Source organism: Brachycentrus maculatus, unplaced genomic scaffold (assembly GCF_059751285.1).
Source record: "Brachycentrus maculatus isolate JH-2025_06_01 unplaced genomic scaffold, ASM5975128v1 h1tg000017l, whole genome shotgun sequence".
Taxonomy (NCBI): domain Eukaryota; kingdom Metazoa; phylum Arthropoda; class Insecta; order Trichoptera; family Brachycentridae; genus Brachycentrus; species Brachycentrus maculatus.
In genome coordinates, this window is record NW_028280771.1 from 2,444,702 (window position 1) to 2,470,369 (window position 25,668).

Consider the following 25,668-nt stretch of genomic DNA (forward strand, 5'->3'; position numbering starts at 1 on the left):
GTGCTTTTAGAAGCGATATGCATCACCATTCTTGATGATCGATAGTAGGCCAATAATATTTATTAAAGGATTCACGAATTTTGCATACTAACCACTTAAGGGCCAATATCCGATAAATCACAACTTAATTTTATTCAAACCCAGGTAAAAATGAACGTTATTGAATTTTCGCTTTAGGAGATATTCGCAAACACAGAAGTTATTTCATAGGAGACCACCGGAGAGGTCACATCTCTATTCACGCCCGATTTTTTAAAAAAATAATGTAAATAGTATATTTTTTTGTATTTTAGAATATATATTTTTTAATTTATTTTTTAAGTAAAGTTATATTTTTTTATACAATTTAATACAATTTCTATACATTTATACATATGGCAAACTTTTAATTTTAGTTTCGCTGTGCCTCTCGAAAAAAGAGACTGAGTTCTAGTGCTAGAATATACAGAAAAAAAATATATAATTTTTTTATATATCGTAGTTATACAGGAGAATGCGACCAAGTGCATTGTTTTACAAAAACGTGATCATTGACAATTTAATATCTTACTAGCTTAATATTGCCCTGAAAAAATCCCAAAGGATTTTAAACTTGAAAGTATAATATATTGACTTGCTAAAAATGACTAACTGCATTGATATTTATTTTTTTGCTAAGCAAAAGTTACTTAAATGGCCCTTTGAACATTTTACGTTTTTGTAAGTTGGTCACTTTTTCCTGTACGACTGCGATATTCTTTCTTATTTTCAAAACTGTTTATTTCTTTAGAAGAAAAACTTATTTCTTCAATACAACAACGATGTTTCAAGAAAAAAAAAAACAATCACGTCAAATATTACATGGGTCAAACAAAAATTACCGTAAAGTATAGAGAAATATTCGTGTTTTTATTATTTACAAAAATACTTCAATTTCATACTATTTCTGTGAGCCTGAGCAGCTCATTATTAGAAATAGGTATCAAATTGTGGTAGAGTGGGTTCGAACCGAGAAATTCTGACTCAAAAGTCCGCGACACCAACCACGGGACCACAACCCGACACAGTTAGCAGTTAAGTTGCTATTTAACGTATGAAGGGTCTTTTTTTAGATGGGAATTGCATTTATTATTTACCTTGCTTATTATGTACAAGGTTTATAGATCATTTAGTGGATTTTTGTTTCTTCTAGCTAATTAAATGTTTTTATTGGCATCTGTGTTGGGAACAGAAGGGAACGTATGTAGGACCTTAAATGTTACCTATGTTTAAAGTAAATTGCGGGCTACTAATTATTCCCCAACATCGACGTCAAACAGACGTCGAAACGCGCTCAATATTTTTATGAGAAAACTTGAATGTGATTTCTCGAAAAACGTAAAGGACGTTTTTCGAGAAATCACATTCAAGTTTGAGCTTCTCTTAAAAATCTACCTTCATTATGTGAATTTTACTCGGAGGCGATAGAAATGAATGACTCGCGGAATTAATCCAATTCTAAAACGTCCAGTAGATATTGTAGAGTACCTTATTTCGGTAGTGTAATGGCAAAGGGGTATATCTGTCAAGTTTTTTCCACAAAATGTCTAAAATAATGTATTCCATTATCTGGCAAAAGGATATAGCTGTAGTTGCAATACTTATTTAGTTTTATTAAGATATCGCAGTCGCACAGGAGAAAGTGACCAACTAACAAAACGTAAAATGCTCAGGAGGGCCATTTAAGTCACTTTTTCTTGGCAAGAAAATACACATCAATGCAGTTTTGTCATTTTTAACAAGTCAACATATTATACTTCCAAGTATAAAATCCTTTGGGATATTTTTAGGTCAATATTAAACTAGTAAGATATCAAATTGTCAATGATCACGTTTTTGTAAAAGATGCACTTGATCACTTTCTCCTGTATGACTACGATATGTTCGTATAAAAATACATAAAACAAACGAGTTATTTAATTTCACAAGTATGTTTTTGCTCTCCTGTAAAATTTGGTCTGAGACAGATATACCCCTTTGCCTTTACACTAGCGATTTATGTTTTATAACATTTCGTCACTCACGACCATGCGCTTTCATTGCACTTTAAACAAGTACCTTTATCTATTGTGGTGATTTGCATTACTCTCGCCCGCTGACCGACCACTCCTGTAATGAATACACAATAATCGTAATTTCACTAAACAATGAAGAACAACAAAAAAAGGTATTTGGTTGCGAAATTTATAAGGCAGAATCATCTCGATGGCGTGTTTAGTGCATTTAATTTTCGTAATAAACTAAAATAAATTATAAAATAGGACGGTTTTTAAAATAACTTTTGTTTACAACATTTTGAGTGTGTCCAAATACTTGTACACAAATCTGAATTTTCTCTACTTGAGAGTTATTTTTATATTCTTGACAAGTGAACTTAGACGAAGGAGAATATGGAAGTCTGGGCATTTACAGGGCTTATGGTCTGTTATCAGTCTACGACAGGCAAACCAGCCTATGACAGGTCATAAGCCCATTTTAACTTAATCTACATTATATGCCGCCTTAAAAGCATTCTGATGAACTTTCTTCTTGTATCTTGATGATGTGATGAAATGTTGCCTAGTTAAGTACATAATACAAATCGCTCACTCCTTTCAAGAACGTCATAAATTAAAAATCGACAATTTTCAGTTGTGCATGTTTTCGGAATGCCTAGAAAATGTACTATATCCCAGCAACAGCGGCATATTTTTAACTTAATATTTACCCGCTGCAGGGCAGAAAGTGTTGTTTTTGCATTTTGAAGAAAAGGTATTATTTAGATAATTATTTTTTTAAATAAACTAAATATTTTTCAAATGGAGCAAAAACCTTCAGGTTTTACCTAAAAAGATCTGTTGCACAGTAAAAAGTTCAATAAGTGGCTTGACGTTTATTTTCAATACATTGTGTTTTTAAACATTAAAAACGTTCTCCTGAAAATCATATATTTTTATTTATGACGTTCTTGAAAGGAGTGAGCGATATATGTATAAGGTATTTTCCCAAATTTACTAATGTGGAATTTCGTTATTAGAATAGTCCAAGTACTTTGTGTAACTCATTTATGTGAATGACTTGATGTAACCATTCTGTGAAATTCACAAATTAAATTAAGAAAAATAAAAATCATCAATGGTTTTGACGATATTTTTTTATTTTTTGCAGAGAACCTGGCGCCTAGCGAGCTGAAGAAGCTGCGCAACAAGCAGCGCAAGGCGCAACGCAAGGCCGAGTCGGGCGGCGGCGTGGCGGGCGGCGCGGGCGCGGGCGCGGGCGCGGCGGCGGGCGGCGGCGCGGGCGCCAAGGGCGGCCACCACGCCAAGCAGCGCCCGCACCACGAGGCGCCCGACCCGGAGGCGCCGCAGCTCGAGGAGCTCGTGCCCGACAAGCTGGCCAGGGTGGGTCAATAATATCAACCTTATATCCCGAATAATAAATTAATAATATCCCGGACTGAAACATCCAAAATTACGCGTTATGCAAAGCGGTGTTCCAAAAGACCCCAGTTCATATTTGTATGGAAATCGTAGTACGCAACTCCAAACTCCTAGAACGAAAATTGAAAGCTATCCCACCGCATGCCCAGATCTGATACAGAAGCATCTAGGCTTCCTGACAGATCTGCTCTTGCTAAGCATTTTTTTTAAAACTAAGTTGCGAAATTGATTGAAAATGTGAAATAATATAAAATTGTATCCCGATTTTACTGTGAATTTACATTTAAAAGCTTTCAATATACCTGTCACTACCAATCTAAATAAATACAAGATTGTAAGTCCATCGCCAAATTTCTAGTAGTACCCCAGTGTAGGCAGTGAAAGGGATTAGTGTTTAGTTCAATTAGTCAGCTAGATCCGATTCCTACTCGACGTTGGCCAGTACACAGACGCCCACAACCCCGACCAGAACGAAAAGTAATGGTGGGGGGGGGGGGACTGGAGCCATTTAGTCATAACGTAACAGGTTACAATGCGAGCATTTGTATAGTTAGTACAGCGAGCCGAGTGCTCCATCCATAGTCGGAGCGCTCATTGTGAGCGACGTTACGCTACAAAGAAATGCTCCGGTCAGTCTGGTATGAGCTCAGATGAAGACGTAGATGAGTGATCATCGATCGATAATCCTCCAGTTCTGGAATCATTTTTAGGTCGCCGCCGCTTAAATTCTAATGTCAGTCTAATGTAAGTGATGCGGTAAAGTTATTTATCGAAGATGATTTGTTTGAATTTTTTGTAGACGAATCTTATAGATGTTACCACGAAAACTCGCATAATTACAGAGTATATAGAAAGTCGGCAAAGTGGAAAAGTAATACTGTGAAAGAGTTCATTTTTTAGGGTTAATCCTTTTGAGGGGTCAAGTTCGCAATGATAAAAGGGACAACTATTGGTCTAAGGAACCGACAACTGAAACTGTTGCTTAAACGATGAATTAATTGTTCTGTCACATATTTCTCCCTGTTTTATCTGTCGAGAAGAAATAAAATTAACCCCTGTCATTCAATCCAGATAGACATTAAATTATTATAATTTATCAGATAATTTATATTCTTATATATTTATTATTTATTTTACAAGCAATCATATAATTATATGGAATGGATAACCATGATATCTTTTATGGGAAATATTTCAAAATTAAAATATGTGTATATCCATTTACCAAATTGATGACAGGTGTTTATATATTCAGCTTAGAAATATGGTGAAATTATAACCTAAGGAGACTGTTTGTTATTTTATCTATGATGACCAAACATTTCGCATAGTTTCTTTGAAAATTCTAATCAATAATATTGTTTGGTTTAGATGTTGTGCCGATTTTAAGAAAGTTATATATTTTTGCGCTAATCGCTAAAAAACGCCCGCTTCCAGCTAAAGTCTACTGTTTAAGACCTACGATTACAATGTGTTAGTTTTAAAGTAAATCCCTGTAGGCCATTCGTTATTCTTATGTTTTATGTTGTGTTTCCAGGTTGAGGATCCATTAGAACAGGCAATCAAGTTCCTGACTCCGTTACAGACACTCGCGGCTAGCCGGATAGAGACCCACTTGATGGCGTTTGAAATCTACTTTAGAAAAGGTAACACTTGAACAAATTCTCTCGATCGCTTTACATTACCGCAGCACCAAATAACATGACAAATTGCCCCGAAACAGCCTAGCATAAATAAGCATGTTATAATTACCTCCTATTCTGTAGCTAACAAGATCCTCACAATCCCAGTCCATTCGCTTAAGGTGGAGACTGACCGGATCATTTCGTCGTAACGTAACACGTTACGATGCGAGCATTCAGGCAGTCAGCACAGCGAGCCCAGCACTCCATCCATAGTTTCGGATGCTCGCTGATGCTCGCCGCAAGCGATGTTACGACGAAATGCTCCGGTCAGTCTCCTCCTTTATGTTGCTTAGCTTGATGAAGTCCATCTTTCTGCCTTCCTTTCTAGCTTCCATTTCCTATGTCATTATTCCCCGGAGAAGTTGGTGTTTCATTATGTCTTCCTGGTTCTCAACTGTCTTTAACTCTATGAACAGACTATGGACAGGAAGGGTATTTCTACCCATTCGCTTGATTGATGCTTAAGGACAGGAAAGGGTATTTTTACCTTCTGCGCCTGTCTCATTTCAATGTCAGAAATGTAGAAATTACATTATTAATGTTTTTATATGAATATTATGTACCAATCTCTTTGTAAAGGTCTAAATGTACATAGTTATCAAATCCCGTCACCAGCGGTCCGCAGGCATAAAAAACACTCATCCGAAGTGTGTTAAGCTTAATAGTCTTGTATAGTTGATCTCCTTTACTTACCTCTTCATTCAAATTTCATTCAAGAAAAATTTGCTGGAGATAGAAGAATATGAAGAAAATGCTATTCATTTAAGTCTAGTATGTAACGCCGACATTATCATCTACCCTCTTTTGTTTTCCACAGTCTCCAATAAGGTTTACTTTTCGTTCACTCTTTCTGTCCACCTTACTCATTCTATCCTTCTTCAGCATTAGATCTCTAAAGCTTCCAATTTTTTTCTATCCCTTTTTGGCATTGCTCATGTTTCGCAATCATAGTGTTATACAGTTATGGTGAAAAAAAATTGTAATAACTGAGTAAAACACAATAGTGTACACAAATCACAAAAAATGTTTTTTAGGAAATTTATTGGCGTGTAGAGTTTCTTATGTTTCAACATATGATAAAATGCAACATTCTTAGCATATTGTATTGAAGAAACACAACTGTGTTTAAAATAAATTATTGTAAATAGATCGCGTATATCTTAAAATAAAATTTAAACGTTGTTTCTGGCAAAAATATCATTTTAATTATATAATTAAAATGTAACTTTGTTTTAAAATCACTATAAATATTTTATTATAACTTAATTGTAATGTCTACCGGTTTCGAAGCTAACCGCTTCTTTATTAAGATTGATTAATTACTTGAGACTGATTATAGTATTAATCAGTCTTGATAAAGAAGCGGTTAGCTTCGAAACCGGTAGAGATTATAATAAAGTTATAATAAAATATCTATAGTGATTTTAAAACAAAGTTACATTTTAATTATAAAATGGAAAATCACAAAGTTAGTGCTTCAAATATAAATTGCATTTTATTTATTTTTACACAGCAGAGCAGTATGCTCCACACTCTGGTTTTTACTAAGTTTTTTGAAGTAAGCTTCAGCCTTCTTCTTTTGTCCAGTATTGAACAAAGTTCTCCCTTTTGGACTTCCACAGTCTTCTTTCAGTGCAAGCCCGCCACCTTTTTAATGTCATTGGACCATCTTGCCTGGGTCCTACCCTGGTTCTTATGAAGTTGATATTAACGTATCTGATTCCGGGTTGCAGGAAAGTTGCTCCTGATGCTGCAGAGTGTAAAGAGGGCCATGCGACTGGACAGCAGTCGGCCCGAGCTGCACGACTGCCTCTCGCGACTGCACACTGCGCTGGCGGCACTCACCAGTAAGGAAGACGGCACGCCCGTCTCCAAGGTCCTCAACAAGGCCGCGCAAGAGGTAACACGCACATACTGAATAAGTCCAACAAGTTACACAAGTTCCCAAGCCTGAGTGTGTGCCTAACATTTTCTGAGAATGCCCCTTGAGATCATCAACTGTTTGTCGCTTATACCAACTTTAGGTGTCACAGGATAAAATGGCTTGGAGACAATTTATGGTGACCATACCCACCACTTTGGGAGTAATTTTTGCCATAAACAACTCTTATAAATGTGATATTATCTTATAAGCTGATTTGTTTCAATATTTTGACTTTCATCGCATATGTTGTCTTTAATTTTCTCCCTAAAGACAAATGTTACAGTGAAGGTAAGCACCAAAAAAAAGACAGATTTACTACAAAAATATCAACCCTTTCCTGGAAAAAACACCGCAAACATCATTTACTTTTTGTAAATATGTTCAAAGTAAAATGTTGTACACATGACCTGGAAAAAACAATCACTTTGGTGCGATTCAAGATTCTCAATGGGCGCTTGTCCACCACCCGGAATTTTACCGTCCGGCAGTCCGGTTTTGAAAAATGAAAGCGACTACGACAGTTTAGCGTGATCGAATTTACGCGCAACGTGTTCGTGTGCGCACCGATCAAGAGCTCCGATCCGAAAAAAGATGGACAAAAGCACAAGCTAATCCAAGCCAATCATCGTTTTAAAACGCTAACTGACGTGCCGGACGGTCTGTCCGGCAGTCCGGTTAGCATGAAAAAACGGATGATTGGCTTGGGCTTTTGTCCGTCTTTCTTCGGATCAGTGTGCTTGATCGATGCGTGATCACTGTGCGTGTGAACTCGATCACGCTAAACTGTCATAGTCGCTTTTATTTAAAAAAAACCGGACTGCCAGACAGTAAAATTCCGTGTAGTGCACAAGCGCCCTATGTGTGCATATTTTATTAAAGTTATTTTTTGGTAGTTTACGTGAGTATTGACCATGAAAATCTACATTTATACTTGATGAAAGAATACATATTAGCAAGCTGCACTTTGTAATGTTTCTTCTGTTTGTGTCAAGTGAGGTTCCCTAGACGTCGACTATCACTTGTACGTACTAAATAATTTTTATCTTAATTTTCTTAACGTTCTGTGAGTAAGAAACCATTGTCAAAGTGTGGTATTTTCCAGTTATTTAAGGGCAAGTCAGCCGTGGACATAAACGCAGAGTACCTGAAGAGTGCGCAAGCGCAGTCGCTGGCGGGCGCTCTGCAGGGGGCGCGCGTGCTGGCGCGCCTGCAGCCCGCGGAGCAGGGACGGGCGCTCGACATAGCCACCAGTCTCGACTACTCAAACTGCAATATACAGGTAACTAACTACTGCGCCAAAGGAACTCTCCGCTATGATGACTGGTGATCTTCCATCATCGTGGAAAGTTAGAATAATGTTGAATGTGTGATTAGATAACGCTCACTCCTTTCAACAACGTCATATATCAAAATATTTGATTTTTCAGGAGATCTTTTTTAAAGTTCGTTTTCAAGTGGAGAAAAAACATTCAGGTTTTACGTAAAAGATCTGGTGCACAGTAAAAAGTTCAATAAGTGGCTTGATATTTATTTTTAATAAATTTCATTATATTTTTAAATAAGGCTAAGTGGTTCATTTTCATCCTGGCTTAGCATCTCTAAAGGTGTTAAGCAGGGATGTGTAATGTCACCGTGGCTGTTTAACCTATACATGGATAATTGCATGAAAGAACTGAAAGATTTAAATGTTGGAGCCAGAATGAATAATTTGACTGTCTGTTGCCTTTTGTATGCTGACGATGCTGTTCTTCTTGCCGATAACAGAGAAGACCTGCAGGCGTTGGTGACAAAAGTGTATAATGTGTGCAAGGAAAGTGACTTATTGATGAATGTTAGCAAATCCAAGATTATGGTTTTTGAAAGAGAAGAATGCAGATCTGAATGTGAAATATTGGTAGACGGAGAGATTCTGGAACAGGTAGATGATTTCGTGTATTTGGGTAGTATGTTTTCTAGGGATGGAAAGATTGATAAAGATATAGAAAGGAGAGTGAATGCTGGGAACAAAGTGAACGGTGCACTGAAATCAGTTATAGCAAATAAAAACCTATCAGCGGAAGCTAAACTGGCAGTGCACAACGGAGTCCTGGTTCCAACTCTAATGTATGGAAGTGAAACATGGAGTTGGCAAAAGAAGGATGAAAGTAGACTGAATGCAGTCGAAATGCGATCTCTCAGAAGAATGTGTAACAAAACGATGTATGATAGATGTGCGAATAGTGAAATAAGGAAGGAATGCAAAGCTGAGATAAGCATTATCGATAAAATTAAGAAAGGTGTGTTGAGATGGTTTGGACATGTAGAACGAATGAGTGAGGAAAGAACGGTAAAACAAATTTATGAGGCGAATGTTAGCGGGAAAAGAAGCAGAGGAAGACCGAGAAAAACATGGCACGATCAGGTATGCCAAATACTTGAAAGTGGTCAGGTTAGGAGTCGTAACAATCGGCGGGTATGTATGAGGAGATGCATGAACGTGGAAGAGGCGAAGAATGTTTGCAAGGACAGAGTGGTGTGGCGCTCTATTCTCTCTGCCTACCCCTGCGGGGAAGCGGCGTGATGGTTAGTTAGTTAGTTAGTTTATATTTTTAAACTTTAAAAACGTTCTCCTGAAAAATGAACTTATTTGATTTATGACGTTCTTGAAAGGAGTGAGCGATAAGAACTCTCTCTAGCCAAAAATGGACTAGCCCAAGAAATGAAACGCAGAATTCAGCTTGGATTGAAAGTATTTTTTTAATTGTTGGTTAAGAATTATGTGCAAATGAACTAAAAATTTTTAAAAATATTTTTTATATAAGTTTGCTTATCCCGTCGCTTTTTTTCTTCGCTGTTTGCAGTGCTGTACCGCCGTGCTGCAGGCGATGAGGAACGGCGACCTGGGCGAGTGCGCGGAGCGGGCGGAGCAGTACATGGCGGCGTGTCGCGCCAAGTTCCCCTACGCGGCCGCCTTCCGGCCCGAGGGCGAGGAGCCCGCCCGCGAGCCGGCCGAGGACTCTGCGGAGAGCCACGCCGAGTCCGCGCCCACCAACTGATCGCCGCATCACTCGCAACACACCGCACCGTGACGACATCACCACACGCCGCTCATTCTGTACATCGGGAAAATAAAGACGCCGATCTCAAATTGGATCCATGCAAATGTCGGATATGAACACAAGAGACCTCTAATAACCTAATATAGATTTTATTTCAGACGCAATCATTATTTACAACATTTTGAGTATGTCCAAATACTTGTTCACAAAATCTGGATTATCTCCGATTACAGGAGTTATTTTCATATTATTTTTTGACATCTCATCAAAAATGAAGAAGAAAATGCCCAGACTTCCATATTCTTCTTCATCTTTGATGAGATGTCAAAAAATAATATGCAATCATTATTGTTTGAAAATTAAGTGTTTTATAGTGTTTTAAAGTGATGTTCTTCTTTATCTTCTCTTCCTCTAACCTTATCCGCACCCGATGGTGCATAAGGCACTGCATCATATAAACACAGTGTTATCTTGATTGTCAACACATGAAGGAAAGGCGATCAGCCCTCCGCTTCAGGTACCAGTCCAGGGTAATATTGAATAAATATTAGAGTGAAAAAATCAGTAATATTTATTTTCACCCCCTCCCCCCTGGGAATCGAACCCGGCACCTCCAGCACGGTAGCTAAACACGCTAACCATTTATTTGACCTCCCCCCTGGGAATCAAACCCGGGATCTCTAGTAAAGTAGCCGTAGCGTGCTGAACATTACACTACAGAGGAGGACTGGACCTACATGCTACCAGCATTCCTTACTATTGATCATAAAGCATTTTGTGACATATATAATATTAAATATTTTAGCTTACTCCATTTTTCTCTTTCACAATTTCCAATTCTTTGACAATAAATATCTAAGATTCAAGGCTTTCACATTACGATCCAGCGCCTGTACGAGTTCCAGAGTTCTGCACTTGTTTTCATATTCGACATTTAAATTATGGTTTTAACTGAAAATTGATATTTTTCCAATTGTTTCATATTGTCCCCATTTAGTCAAAAATCACTAGCTATGGTGAACTTTCTCTGCCCATAGTGGTACAGCACCAAGGATTATTATTAATAATAATAATAATAAAACCTTATCCGCACCCCAATGGTGCATAGGGCACTGCTTCATATAAACGCAGTGTTATCTTGATCTTTAAACATTAAGGAAAGGTGATTAGACCTCCGCTTCAGGTACCAGTCCAGGGTAATATTGAATAAATATTACAGTGAAAAAATCACTTGTATTTATTTAACCCCCCCTGGGAATCGAACCCGGGACCTCCAGAACGGTAGCCGAGCGCGCTGACCATTACACTATGGAGGCGGACAAGGATTATCACTTAAAATATAAACTTTTAAGTACAATTTGGAGTTTCATAGTTAGTATTATTATGGGTTTAGAAATGTACTCATAGCTTTTGTTAGAATGGGGACTCAATATTAAATCTTGATTTTACTCTGCATAATTTTGTTTTAGATTTAAACTACAATATTTGGCATACAGTGTAAAATATGTCTTTTGATTTTTTAACAAGAAATATTTTACAAAGGTAAAGAGATATGTTACCTAATAAAGTTATGTGGAGTGAATCACTCATTGACAAAATTTTGCGACTGAAGTCGACATCGTTCTTTACGCAGATTTATTTACGTCGTCATCCTCTAGTGTAGTGTATTTTTAAACTTTTTAATAAAATAAGTCAGCCTTGCGGAAACTGTTATAAATATGAGGACTTCAAATATATTGTAGGTAGTTATGTATGTTATAAGAGAATGTGTAAGACTCACGATTTACAAGCTTCAAATGTGAAAAAATTATCTTTGTAATGGTAACACTACCTTTAATTATACATCTTAATATTGATGCCACTTAAAAATCGGCCTCTTAAAATAAGATGAAATAGTAAGGAGTATGGTAAATTGTGAGTTCTGACATATTATTGTGTAATTATGGGCTATATATAAATATAACCTAGATATTATTTCTTTGAAGTTAAGATCAACATTTTTAGAAAAACTGGACTAAGAAGCAATAGGGTTAATTTTGTCCAATTTTTTGTTGAATTTTTATCTTATCTCGCATCAGCCTATGAATTTTTAGCAATTTTCGCATATGAAAAATGGGCAATATACTTTTTTTTTTTATTTCTCAACTAAATATTTTTTTGAAATTTTGTTCTCTTTAATTTTGAATTAACAAGCTTTTCACATATTATGGTTTTGGAATAATAATAAAAAAATGAGACTTGCTAGATTTTTGACTTAAAAAATCATAGAATTAGTTGGAAATTGATAAATGGCTTAAACCCTTACTGGTCCAATGTCGAATCTCATTCGACATTGATTTTTTCCTCTTAGGTCCCATGTCGGATGTTATTCGACATTTTTTTCATCATTAGTATTATTTATTCAAATTCCAAGCTTACATTTTTGTCACTCGTATCTATTACAACAGTATGTGGAGCAGAGGACAAAAGATTTTTTCCAATTGGAATGTAACTCTACCTAGATTTTTTTTTTAATTTCGGGGGACCGGAAAGGGTTATTAGTTTTACAAAGTACATAGCAATAATCTTCAAAATGAAAATTGTACATAAATCATTTTCTAAAAAAATGATCCGTACTAATGGTTTTGAAAGGATGAAATCAAGTTAAAATGTTGATCTTACATTTGGAGAATGAGGATTATCAATTATATACATATTTATGGAGAATGATTCATTTTGTACAGTGACATTAAGTGATATATCATTCATTGAGTTAACCGTTTAAACTTGAGACTGATTCAAAATTAGTGTTGTCAGAATTAAAAAAATTAGTTGGCGTCTCGGCCGGCCTGTGCTGCCATTATGGTTACAATTTTTGTCTTTTATTTGTCGACTGTGCCGTATCATGATAGGTATTTATAATTTCTTCACAAAATGAATTATTTTGTAACGTAATATCGTTACCTAAATACGATCATGGTTTAAAAAAGATGTGATGTCAAAATTATTTAATTTATTACGAGTATTAGAATATCTCGGTAAGTCCGGCTAGTTGGTTCTATTGTCCAAAAATAATTATCGGTTCCATTCACTTTTTTTTGGTTCTCTTTGATTATCGATGCATATATGTATAAATCACCGATTATAATTTTTCTTTTTACATTTAATGCTATGTCATTTACTTACTGTAAATTGTAGAGCACCCTTGAGGTGATTTTTCATGAAAATGGAGCTATGAATTGTCCATTGCATAAATAAATATAATCAACCTGGGTAATATTGAAACAAAGCTGAAACATTTAGCTTGAAGGAACTTTTATAAACACACCTACTAAACATTTTTTTTAAATATTTCAATGAAATATGCAAACAAAAAAATAGGTTTCGTTATTGATTTTCAAAAATAATTTTATCTGAATTATTTTGTTTTAGGAAAAAATACAATGCCGTACACTGTTACCCTACTTTACCAAGTAGTTTTGAATACTTGCTAATTTTAGAATGTATTATTAAAAAGAGAAGCGTGTATTTGAATAAATTATTTCATAAAATTTACAATGTAGTTTCATATTAAAGTTGCCCAGACTGATTATATTAAAAAAGATTTTTTAACAATTACAAATTTAGCAAAACAAGCTTTAAAACCAATACAATCATTAGTATAGAAGCTTTCGTTTTTCAACATTCCTAGGTATCCAAAGCTCTTCCAAAGCTTTATACTGGTGAAACTGCCCGTTAATCAGTCACAGGAGCATACTCTAGTTAACTACATATATGTACAGTGTTATTGCACAAATAAATAATCTTTCATGTAAACAACACATTCATTGAAGTAAAAAATTGATTACTTAGCACAACATTGATCTGCAATTTATTCTACCAGTGAACCAACTCTAGGCTATATGTATATACATATATAGAAATCAGACGGACCAAGATATTATTGTACTCAATTTCAAAATCAGTTATAATCTAGATTTGTGATACATATAGCAGACTCTCGATTTATAAGAATGGTAACCGATTTTCTTATGAAGGCGTCATCCTAATACAACACAAGAATGTGACCATCGTTTTGCGAATTTTACTCTTACGAATTAAACAAAGATCTTGAATAAGTGTCCTAATTTTTTCTTCTTCCTGGCTTCATCTCTCTTTAGGTCGTAGGTCCTTCTATCATATACAACATCACCTAGGCCATGCCTTCAATCATGTAATCTTTCCGTAGCATCCATGAATTTTTTGGTCGTCCTCTAGATGTCTTTCGAGGAAGATCTACGGCAATCGCCTGGTTTACAATATGTTCAGATTTTCTACGTCCTGTGTGCCCATACCATCTCAATTGCCTTTCCTCTACCTTACTATTGATGTCAGTGAAATCATTATTTTACCACGAATGCGTGAACTTTTTGATTGGTCTCTAAGGGACACTCCAGCTGACCATCTCAGCGTTCGCTCTCCAGCAGATTCTAGTTGCCTGGAGTAGTTGTTATACATCCTCCAGCATTTGGAGCCATAGAGGAGTAATGAGTGTCCTAATAACAGGCGACGCGGCGTAGTTGGGTAGACGCTCGACTGCGAAACTGGAGTCGCGGGTTCGATTCCTGCCAATTGCAAAATGAATTCAAGAAAGATTTATTTTCAATTGGTCTGGGTGTCTGTGATGTATTTTTCACATTTACCTTCCCTATCCTTACTATCCTACCTGCAGACAAGACTCTAATAGGGGCCTTGCGAGTTATTCCTTAAAAAAAAAAATTGCTCACGCAAATGCCAATCAAAACACTTATTCGAGATCTGTATATTTAATCGTGAGTTCATATGAGTAAAATTCACGAGAACATGTTATGGTCGCAAAATCACGTATTAGGATGACACCTAATTCGAGGATATTGAAAATTACAATTATTTCACTATTCCGCCTGGAAAATAAACCAAAATTATAAAAAAGATGTTCAAAAGTATCAGTTTTATCATATTCATCAATACATAGTTGATGCACTCTATCACTTCACTGTTTGACCAGCATATTTTTGTTTTTTTTACTTTATAATTTTGGAATGTACTTTTTCCAAAATTTCCGGAATACAAAACATCCCGTCCTGGTAAAACAAGAGTCTGCTTTGTTTGCAAATTTATAATTGTTTAGCGATTTCTTTGTAAAAGTTAAATAACTCATTATATTCTTAGTGCTTTTGGAAAATTAATTGAAAAAAAAAAAACTGATTAGTCTCAATGAATAAGATCAAAGTTTTGTAAAGGAGTTCTAATTTGTTGTGTATTACAATAATGTAACGACAAAAGGGACGTTCTGTGGACGGGTTGTCAAGTGTTCGATTCCAAGTTGCGTTGGAAAGTGTGCTTGGGAGCTTGTGAAATGGATTGTATTAAAACACTTTTATACCATCAATAAATTTAATAAGAATTTTACTTTTTTTTCATTCCTATTGCACAATTTTTCTTTTCAGTTACTAAAAAAAAACTTAGAAAGGTTTGACTATAAATATTTCATTCATTTCATTCCAACCCTTGTCCGCACCCCAATGGTGCATAGGGCACTGATATAAACATATAAACACAGTGTTATCTTGACACATGAAGGAAAGGTGATCAGCCCTCCGCCTCCGGTACCAGTCCAAGGTAATATTGAATAAATACAAGAGTTGAAAAAATCACTAATATTTATTTGACCCCCCTGGGAATCGAACCCGGGACCTCCATTACGGTAGCCGAGCGTGCTAACCATTACACTATAAATATAGAAAATCATATTTTGTGTACATTCACATACATACAAACCAAACGTTTTACGTTTTTGACCAGTGCACACAGATGGCAGTAATAGTTTAGTGACTCTAAACATCGACTGCCAAATATAGGGAATTGACGAAATGGTGTTGATAAAAAATTTGAAATTCAAATGTATGTACATTAAATTAGTCTCTCATTTCTTCCACAATCGATTTTTTCCCCAATTACTATCGCACCATACAAGAAATTTTGCATATTTTAAAAAAAGAAGTTCAAATGTCAGTTGCGAGATTACATATTTTTAATTTGGTTATGGTTTAAATATTCTCTTAATATATTTTATGCCAGATGCCAATTCTGAACTGCTTAGTTTCAGGTAGTCAATGAGACACAATTTATAAAGTTTATTGATTCAAAGATACCATTATGTTTTATGGCACAGGTTCTCAAACGTCTGGCGCCCCTTTATCAAAATTTCTCCTCAAAAGGGTAAAATGAAATCGCCAGAGTGCTCTATCATAGAAAGAGGGAAAAAAAATATATTTGTATATATGTATTACTTCTTGGCACTTCTGTCTTTTTGGACTTCTTATGTCTTGTAAAAGTCTACTAGAATGACTACAAGGGGGCGTTATTTGAGAAATACTGTTTTATGGTGTTCAATGTTCTAATTTACTAAGAAGTGATAAATGCTCAATTATTTTCGTATTGAATGATTGCAAAATTCATAAAATATAATAACTAATGGCCAAATAATATGTGGTATTTAGAATTAAAAAATTATAACAAAAATAGATAAAATTGCAATTTCAAAATAAAAAAATGTTCAAAGTTCACCAGATCCGGAAATCCGAGATAACTAATTATCGGGAAATCTAATTATTCTGGCAAACCAAGTCAGCTGTGTTTATAAAAAGTATCAACACTAATAAAATTATTTAACCCATTCATTCATATATTTAAGCTCAATAAAAAAATGTTGAATCGTCAGATGGCACAGGAGATTCCATCACGGCTTGATTGGTGTTGCAGGATTCTGCGACATCTTGTCCCAATTTATTTCACTAAAGTCAATCACAATTTTTTCATTCTTTGGTATGTACTGCCTGCAATGAAAATGGGAAAAACCGGGTATTATAACCATTTTATACGACATATACATATGTATTAGTAAATATGTTAATATAAAAAATCACACGACAAGCATATCTGAGCCTTCTTTTCTGACTTTGAAATGAGGCCGGCGCAGAAGGTAAAAATACCTTTCACGTAAGGACTGGAAGCGGCGGCGGCTTAAAGAAACATCTATAGACCAAACGGGTAGAAATACCTTTCCCGTCCATAGTGTGTAATAAGACAGTTCACTGCTCCATGAAAGTAAACTTCCTCTAGATCAGGCATGTCAAACTCGCGGCCCACGAGTATTTTTTTTGTGGCCTGCGTATATCCGTGGTTATGTGTTTCATTTATTTGAATTCTTCATTGAAATCATTTTTTTGTACGGGAACATATGATATTCTTTCACAAATCATTAAGTCATCTACTATACCTCCTGTGACTTTCTTTGATAATAAATTATCCACTTAAAGTTAGATAAAAATGAAAATGAGATTTTTGAGTTTTTTTTATGTGGTTCGCCGGCGTACACAAAATACCTTATGTGGTCCTCGGTGCCTTTTGAGTTTGACACCTATACTCTAAATCGTTCAACGTTATCCTTACCAGTATTTTATCTTGGCAGAGTCGAACATCCGTTTGGATGCCCTGGTTTCATCTTTATGCGCATGTTTATCAGATAAATAAACCACCTCCTTTACACCGGATTGTATTATTATTTTGGCACATTCGTTGCAAGGGAATAACCCCACATAGATGGTGCAGTTCCTAACATCGGCACAGTTTTTATTGAGAATAGCATTCATCTCAGCGTGGCACACTGAAAAAATACATTTTTAATTACAATACTTTTTAGCTTCTACCTAAAAAGGTGTGGACATATCGCGCACTCCTTTCGACAACGTCATTTATCAAAAAATTTGATTTTTTTAGGAGGTCGTTTTTAAAGTTAAAAAATATAATAAAATGTATACAAAATAAATATCAAGCTACTTATTGAACTTTTTACTGTGCAACAGATCTTTTTAAGTAAAACCTGAAGGTTTTTTCTCCATTTGAAAAATATTTAAAAAAAAAAATTAAACAATACTTTTTTTAAAATGCAAAACACTTTCTGCCCTGCAGCGGGTATATATTAAGTTTAAAATATGCCGCTTTCGCTGGGGTACAGTACATTTTCTGGGCATTCCTAAAACATGCACAACTGAAAATTGATGATTTTTGATTTATGACGTTCTTGAAAGGAGTGAGCAATATTGACAATGCATTTTGGTCTTCAAACAAACAATGCATGCGATTAAATCTTTGTGGAGGTGTATGTGTGTGAATAGCGCTATGGTTGTAATGTTATTTGCATACTAGTGTAGAGATTGTCCTCATGAAGAGACAGGTATGTCTCGAAACTGGTATACAAAAATCTCAGTGAGTCGTTACACAAGAATACTAACATTTTATTAAAATGTCCAACTGCACAGTTAATGCTTTAAATATTAAAAATAATACATATATCAATTGGTATTTTTGTAGAATACACAAAGATTTCGGGGAAAAATAGCATAATCCCTCATTTTGATAAAAAAAATTATCGATTGCCTATCTAAAAATAGAAGAGATTACGGATTCTGATAAATGCTTATGGTAAAACAATCCTGGGTAACATTGAAAAAATGAACATATTTAGTATGGAGATGTAATAAATGGTATAGTGTACAAGATATAAATATTTTTAGTAATTTTGATACAAGTACTATCCTAGAAAAATAACACGTATTTTGAAAACTAAAGGAATTTATCACCAATTAGAAAAAAAAAATGTCAGTTACAAGACTGCGATATTTTTATTTTGATTAGTGATTTAAAATAAAAAAATTGTTTTGGAAAAAACAAGACAAAATTGATTGATTTGAGGATATCCTTATTGCGTTATTTAAACTAAAATTTAACTAGTTTTTTTTTTAATTGTGTTCAATGTTACCATGGGTAGCGATAATAGTCGATCTAGAATTCATAAAATTGATCATCGAGTCTCTGCATAAAAATGTGATTGTAAAATAAATACAAAAAGTGTTTTAATTTACTTACTGAGAGTACCTATTCACCAAAAACATTTAATGTTAGTACGTGGGTGGGGGGGCATATTTAAAAAATATGTGAAAGATTGAAAAACATATGGCACAAAAAGTAATGTTTAAATTTGGTTTATCTTGAAACTAGAAAATGAAGGCTGATGTGATCTTGCCCGGGCCCTTCATACGTAATGTGGGTAATAAAAAGACATTTACCATACATGTATTTATTATCATAAGGAGACGGCGAATTCTTCCCCCATGGATAATCATCATCGTTACATCCAAAGGGCATGCCATTATACCTTAAAAAAAAGTAAAAATAATTAATAATACAGGTCTTCAGGTGACCCAAACCAAACAAAAAGGTTAAAAGGAGATTTGACAGCAGATAGAAGCCTATATTAGCTACTGCAGAAGCCAATTGAAAGTTTCAAGAGAAAATTCCATATCAGCAACCAAAGCTTTATGCCAACCTCCATCCAAGATTCTAGAATCCTCGCGCAAATCTAGGTAATGTAGAAGAAGTTCTTTTCATTTTTTTACCTTTATCCGCACTCAGATGGTATTTTCGTGGATTATATAAAGATAATAATAAAACCCTTATCCGCACCCCAATGGTGCATAGGGCACTGCGTCATATAAACGCAGTGTTATCTTGATGGTTTACACATGAAGGAAAGGTGATCAGCCCTCCGCTTCAGGTACCAGTCTAGGGTAATATTGAATAAATATGACTGTGAAAATATCACTTATATTTATTTTACCCCCCTTGGGAATCGAACCCGGGACCTCCAGAACGGTAGCCTAGCGTGCTGACCATTACACTACGGAGGCGGACAATATATAAAGATAATATTATTTATTGATTTGGCATTACATACTTTGAGGAATAACATAATGGCTTATATCGTGGGTATATTGCCAAAAAATGTTAACTCGAAAATATTAAATTTTGACTTAATTACGCATATTATAATGTTTTCAACATTCTTTAAACTAGAAAAATACACTAAGTAGTTTGAAATGTCATATTTATGTGATTTTAAAAGTGAATTCAACTTTTAGTTTAATAGCGGGCATTTTAAGCAGGCTAAAAGCTTTAAAGAACAGGGATTATTCAAACAGGGATTTTAGAGTCAACGTTTTTTGCTGGTATACCCACGATATATAAAAAGAATTGAATAACACTTGAATAAGACCACTTTTTGAGTTTATTAACACATTGTTTGCTGGAAATAATATACTTAAAGGCGTCTTTTACATGCGTAGAGAGCGGGAGACACTTATAAGCATTCTATTTGCTTACTTTTGGCATAGCGCGAGATGCCAAAAAACATAGTACAGATCGAAATAGGGTTTGCGGTTACTTGTGTTTCATATATGACCCTAATTGGTATACTAATTAGGGTTGGTGTTGAAGAAAAAACCGCCTGACAACAGTGTGCTGAGATAAATGATGTGCTATCAATTTAATGAGATACACACATACCCTACACCGACGATTTTATTCTCACTGTTGACAATGCAGGCGCCAACTTGCGAGCACGGATCTTTACTTCGTTTGGCAGCCAGAAACGCTGTCGCCATGAAGTACTCCGCCCATTCCAAGTATTCCTTTCTCTTTTCGCGCTTAGGTGACCTGAAAGGTAAGAATTTATAGCGCCATATTTGTAAAATACTACCTTGCTTGCCATACTTAAAAAATTTTGTATGGATAAATAAATACATGCTGAAAGAGAGTAAGGTGAGAATCTATAAGACCTGCGTAAGACCGATCTTGACATACGGCACGGAAACAAGAGCCGACACCGCGAGAACAAAAATCCTTCTTAGGACATCCGAAATGACGACTCTACGACCCATTGCAGGCCTAACACTTCGCGACAGAGTAAGAAACTCTGAAATAAGAAAAATCTGCGATGTTGAAGAAGTTGTGCGATGGGGAAGAGAAAGAAGACGTTTCTGGAGAAATCATGTGGGAAAAGCGAGATCGGATCGAGTGGTGAAGATAGCAGCGGACAGCAGCATGAGCGGGATCAGACCCCCAGGAAGACCACCTAAACGATGGAGGGATAGCTGGTCTTCCACCTCCCAGGAGCGGACCGGAGATTGACAGGACATAGACCTAAAAAAAAAAGAAGAAGAAGCTTGCCATACACCACGGTACACTGGGATAGGTCACCAGAAAACTGAACTCTGTCATGGTCGTCCCAACAATATTTCCCAATCAGAATAAACGAGTCGCGGTATTTAAAAAAAATCACAATCAATTCCAGCAAGACTTGTTTTGAATTTCACAAATATGTTATGGGGAAACCGGAGCTCTTGTAGCTGGTGAAGAAGACAGAAAAATGTAAAAACAGTTGAATCTTTTTTAACTGTTGGATGCAAAATATAATGAAAATAATATTTTAAAGGAACATGACATGAAACATGTTTCGTTCTTCCTTTTTCATAAGCCCTGGGATGCTCAGACTTCCATCTTCTTTCATAAAAAAGGGAAGAACGATACACGTTTCTCATAAAATTGAGACAGGACAGAAGTTGCAGAAAGGTATTTTTCCCTAAAACAATCCTGATTTTAGTTTTTTGTTCCGAAAATTTTAGAGCCAACGTGGACGGTAGAACCAACACAAATCGTATTAACGACGATTAAAGAAACTGAAAATGTCTTAGGCCAATCTTTTACCATCAGACAAAAGTCCGAAGCTAATAAAATATTAACGAATTAGCACTTCGAACTCTTCTATAACTTACCCATCTATTTTCAGAGATTGGAAGTCTTCCATATTTTTGTTTCCACCGGCAAAACAATAAATTTAATTTATAAAATCACTAACTGTGGTTATAATAAAACACCAGTTTCATTAGCAGTTCTACTATCGTAGGCACAGAAAGGGAATCGTTCCAAATGAATTAAACAAAAACGTGCCTCCCACGTCTCGCCGGTCAGACTTGTCGATCAAATTGGTCAAATGTCAACAATATCCCGCCAACAATGTTGCCATAGACTCAAAGGTTATATACTGTATAGCGTAGACTGTTGCTGTCTAAAAACAAAACAAATAGAAAAATCGGGGCAAATAGTCTATATTTAATCCTATTTTTTATAGTCAGTAGGCACTTTTCCAGTTTTCTTTAAAAATATACAGAAATGGTGTTTTTTTGGAGCGATTATTATGAAAAATTATTTCGCAGACGCCCGGGCGTAGTTATTGAGTGGCTGTGATACTGATACTAGCGTCACGGGTTCAATTCCTATCAATTGAATAATGAATTTAATAAATAGTATTTTCAATTGGTCTAGGTATTTCTGATAAATTTGTCACATCTACCCTACCTGTCACATTTATCCTACCTGCAGACAATCCTTCATCAGTAGGGGATTTGCGGGTGATTCCTTAAAAAAATAAGTTTTCAAAATATAATCTAAATGACATAGATATTTTATTGTGAACGTTTGCTTATATTGTTTTGTATTCGCCGTGCGGTCGCTGTCGGAGCAAATTAAAATCATCAACAAAGCATTAAGTATTATATATTTGGATAGATATTTAAAATATGGTACCTTCCATATCACAGAGGTGCTTTCTTTACTTTGATTTCTAGAATATTTTCGACAGCCAATGATATAAAATTTATCAGCAGATCATTTATCACTGACTGTTATTTATTACCTACCTACCAAAATTGAAAAAAATTTACTTCACTTGATCACCAGATATTAAAAGGAGTAAAGAGTGTTTTGCACAGATACAGTTGGCATTGACATAGCGTTTATTTAGGTAGGTAGATTTTTAACATTTAAATCATAAAAAAAGTTTTATGTAACCACTTGCAGGAATATAATATTATAGAGTGCACCGGAACATAAGCGCCACTGTAGCATTTTTTAAAAACCAACGAAGCCATTACCAACCTGAAATTATAGTAACTTTAAACAAAGGCTATCCAACTTTAAAAGTTGCCTAAGTAGGGTCCCAATAAGCGGTATTGCATTAGCCGTAGCTAGATTTCAGAGTCACTTGGAGGTTAGGTAATTAAAAAAAAATGTATTCTAGCCCTTATCGGACAAAATGAGACTAGAAGAGAAAGAATTTTTTTATGTAAATGTACATGATATTCGGACGCTAGATTTTTTGATAATTTTTTTGACCAGTTCCTTAGCGTTCTAACATACTCAGCGGTCTTTGCGGGCTTTGAGCGATTTTTCGGAATGGAATGGAGACTAACGTATGCAATCAGTGTAAATCGACTGTTGTGTTAGTATTATAAGTAATAAGAAATAAGAAAACATCTTCTTCAAACTCTTATCTTCACCCCAATGGTGCATAGGGCACTGGATCATATAAACGCAGTGTTATCTTGATCATTAACATATGAAGGAAAGGTGATCAGCCCTCCGCTTCAGGTAGCAGTCCAGGAGTTGAATAAATATTAGATTAAAAAAATCACTTATATATATTTGACCCCCCCTCTGGGAATCGAACCCGGGACCTCCGAAACAGTAGTCGAACGTGCTGACCATTACATTACGGAGGCGGACAAACAACAGCAAGAAAACGTTTGTTTTTAAACACAACAATGAGAAAGTTTATTTTGATTTATTATGAAAACTTATTTACGTAATTGGACGCAACACGTTTCGAAAATGCTGTGCTCAAATAGGACTTGGTGTCTAATGAATCTTTGTCAAACGAGAGGAATATATAATTTAACATATTCAACTTATTAAAGATTGCATTAGACTCGTTTTGTGTTTATAACAGCCGATATTATTAATGTTTTCATTCATCATTTTCTTTTGGAAAATTCGCCTTCGAAAAAACGTTATTTTCGTAAGTTGGCAATGAATGACGTCCCAGAAACGATGGAGTTATTTCAATATTGGTAACATTACTCAATTATTGGTGGCTCTATTTGTTGAAGTCTATTGTCCACCCTCCCACACCCCCTCCCCTCATATTTGTATAACACAAATGGTAGTGTAGTGGTAAAAAAAACAATCCACACTACTACTTTTACAGCTCTATAAACCAAAGACAATAAACCATATGACGTCATAAAACGTTCGATGACGGAAATTTGATGACGTATGCGAACGCACTTTTTAGTTTTATTCACATATCTAAAGTTTAAACTTTAATATCTCCCTTAGTTCCCAACAGATTTCAAAATTAATGTTATCGATAGTCTTGTGATTATTAAAAATTAATTTATCAGCCAATAAACCAAAATCGTAACAAAAATCTATTGGACGCAACACGTTTCGAAAATGCTGTACTTAAATAGGACTTGGTGTCTAATTAAAATTAATTAGCTCAAAATCAGGCTGAAGAAATTGTAAATGCAAATTATAACGTACGATAAGTAAACGGTCTTGTCTCTTGTCTAATAGTAGACACATTCAGGCTAAACGAGAAAATATAAACATATATATTGTAGCTTAACCCGACCCGGTCTCGGTAAAAAAATGTACAAGAACATGAAGTAGTAGTCATAAGTGTAAAGCTGCGTGCACATGTCGGTTTTTTAAAGTCGGTACGTGCTTATATAAAATTTGCTCGCCTGTTGGATAATGGATAAATATCATGATGTGTGATTATTGGCTAATAAATTAATATGAAAAATCACAAGACTATCGGTAGCATTCTTATTAAAATATGTAGAGAAATAAGGGATATATGAAGGTTTAAACTTTGGATATTTTTATAAAACGAAAAAAGTGCGTTCGCGTACGTTATCAAATTGCCGTCATCTAACGTTTTATGACGTCATATGGTTTATTGTCTATGGTTTATAGAGCTGTAATATTAGTAGTATGGATTGTTTGTTTACCACTACACTACCGTGGTGACGGGGAGGGGGATGGGAGGGTGGACCATAGACATCAATAAATAGAGCCGCCAATAATTTAGCAAAGTTACCAGTGTTAAAATAACTCCATCGTTTCTGTGTCGTCATTCATTGCCAACTTACGAAAATAACGTTTTTTCGAAGGCGAATTTTCCAATTATATATACATATATTGTTTGCCTACCTCGATTTTTATTTGAATTAAGAGTTTTTTTTTCAAAAAATGTATGAGATTTAAGGTTTTTTGTTTTCTGGTTCAACCTACTTATCGAATACCTACTACCGAATAGTGAAAAAAGTTGTCGATTTTTGTTAAATTTAACGAATCACCAACTAAAATTTACTTCGACTAATGTTTTACTTTTAATATATTATTTTCAATCATTTTTAAGAATCCATGAATGAAAAAACGTATAGAAATAAACATTTATATAAAAACTACAAAAAATCTAAATTACATTCACCCAGTTTATGGTAAGCAATCGATAAATAATGCATGTTTTACAACAAAAATATTTTTTGTCACATCACTCCGTTGTATCCCAGTACGAACAACGGTAATTTACTAAAAATGTTACAATTTTTATTGGATTAGTGTAGGATACAGGGGGTGAGGATCGGTTTCACTATTTTTTTTTTAGTTTTCCTTACAAGGGCGAAGATTTACCATGTTCAATAAATTGTAAGAAAACGCAATGTTAGGGTTAACTTGCGGCAGCAGATTCGCAAGTGTGAACGTGCCTTTAACACGCTGGTCTGTGGATGCAAATAACTTGGAAATACATCGATGCTACTCTCGCCCGTTTCCATATT

The 25,668-nt window shown here is 35.2% G+C and overlaps 2 protein-coding genes across 2 annotated transcripts in view; one reads left to right on the forward strand and one right to left on the reverse strand.

Annotated features, from left to right (window-relative positions):
• Naa15-16 (N-alpha-acetyltransferase 15/16) overlaps nucleotides 1–10,645 on the forward strand; it is a 219,883-nt gene extending 209,238 nt beyond the window's left edge. The window contains exons 10-14 of the mRNA XM_088266806.1: nucleotides 3,166–3,398; nucleotides 4,975–5,083; nucleotides 6,856–7,022; nucleotides 8,149–8,325; nucleotides 9,887–10,645. Coding sequence (XP_088122932.1) covers nucleotides 3,166–3,398; nucleotides 4,975–5,083; nucleotides 6,856–7,022; nucleotides 8,149–8,325; nucleotides 9,887–10,081 — 881 coding nt within the window. The 3' untranslated portion in view covers nucleotides 10,082–10,645. The remainder of the gene's footprint in view (nucleotides 1–3,165; nucleotides 3,399–4,974; nucleotides 5,084–6,855; nucleotides 7,023–8,148; nucleotides 8,326–9,886) is intronic.
• A 4,814-nt stretch (nucleotides 10,646–15,459) lies between these two features.
• LOC148313202 (deoxycytidylate deaminase) lies at nucleotides 15,460–21,982 on the reverse strand. The gene is made up of 5 exons (XM_088266934.1): nucleotides 21,757–21,982; nucleotides 20,489–20,638; nucleotides 19,213–19,301; nucleotides 17,537–17,750; nucleotides 15,460–16,920 (listed from the first exon to the last, which is right to left on the reverse strand). The coding sequence occupies exons 1-5, from the start codon at nucleotides 21,786–21,788 to the stop codon at nucleotides 16,824–16,826; spliced, it is 582 nt and encodes a 193-aa protein (XP_088123060.1). The 5' UTR covers nucleotides 21,789–21,982; the 3' UTR covers nucleotides 15,460–16,823.
• Nucleotides 21,983–25,668: the final 3,686 nt, after the last annotated feature.

Excerpts from the sequence above, each read along its gene's own strand:
- LOC148313202 (XM_088266934.1), bottom strand. The coding sequence starts at position 21,788 with ATGGAAGACTTCCAATCTCTGAAAATAGATGG. Across the intron at positions 19,302-20,488 it reads AATAAAATCGTCGGTGTAGG|GTATAATGGCATGCCCTTTG; the intron begins GTATGTGTGTAT and ends CTTTTTTTTAAG. Across the intron at positions 17,751-19,212 it reads TGATAATAAATACATGTATG|TGTGCCACGCTGAGATGAAT; the intron begins GTAAATGTCTTT and ends GTATTTTTTCAG.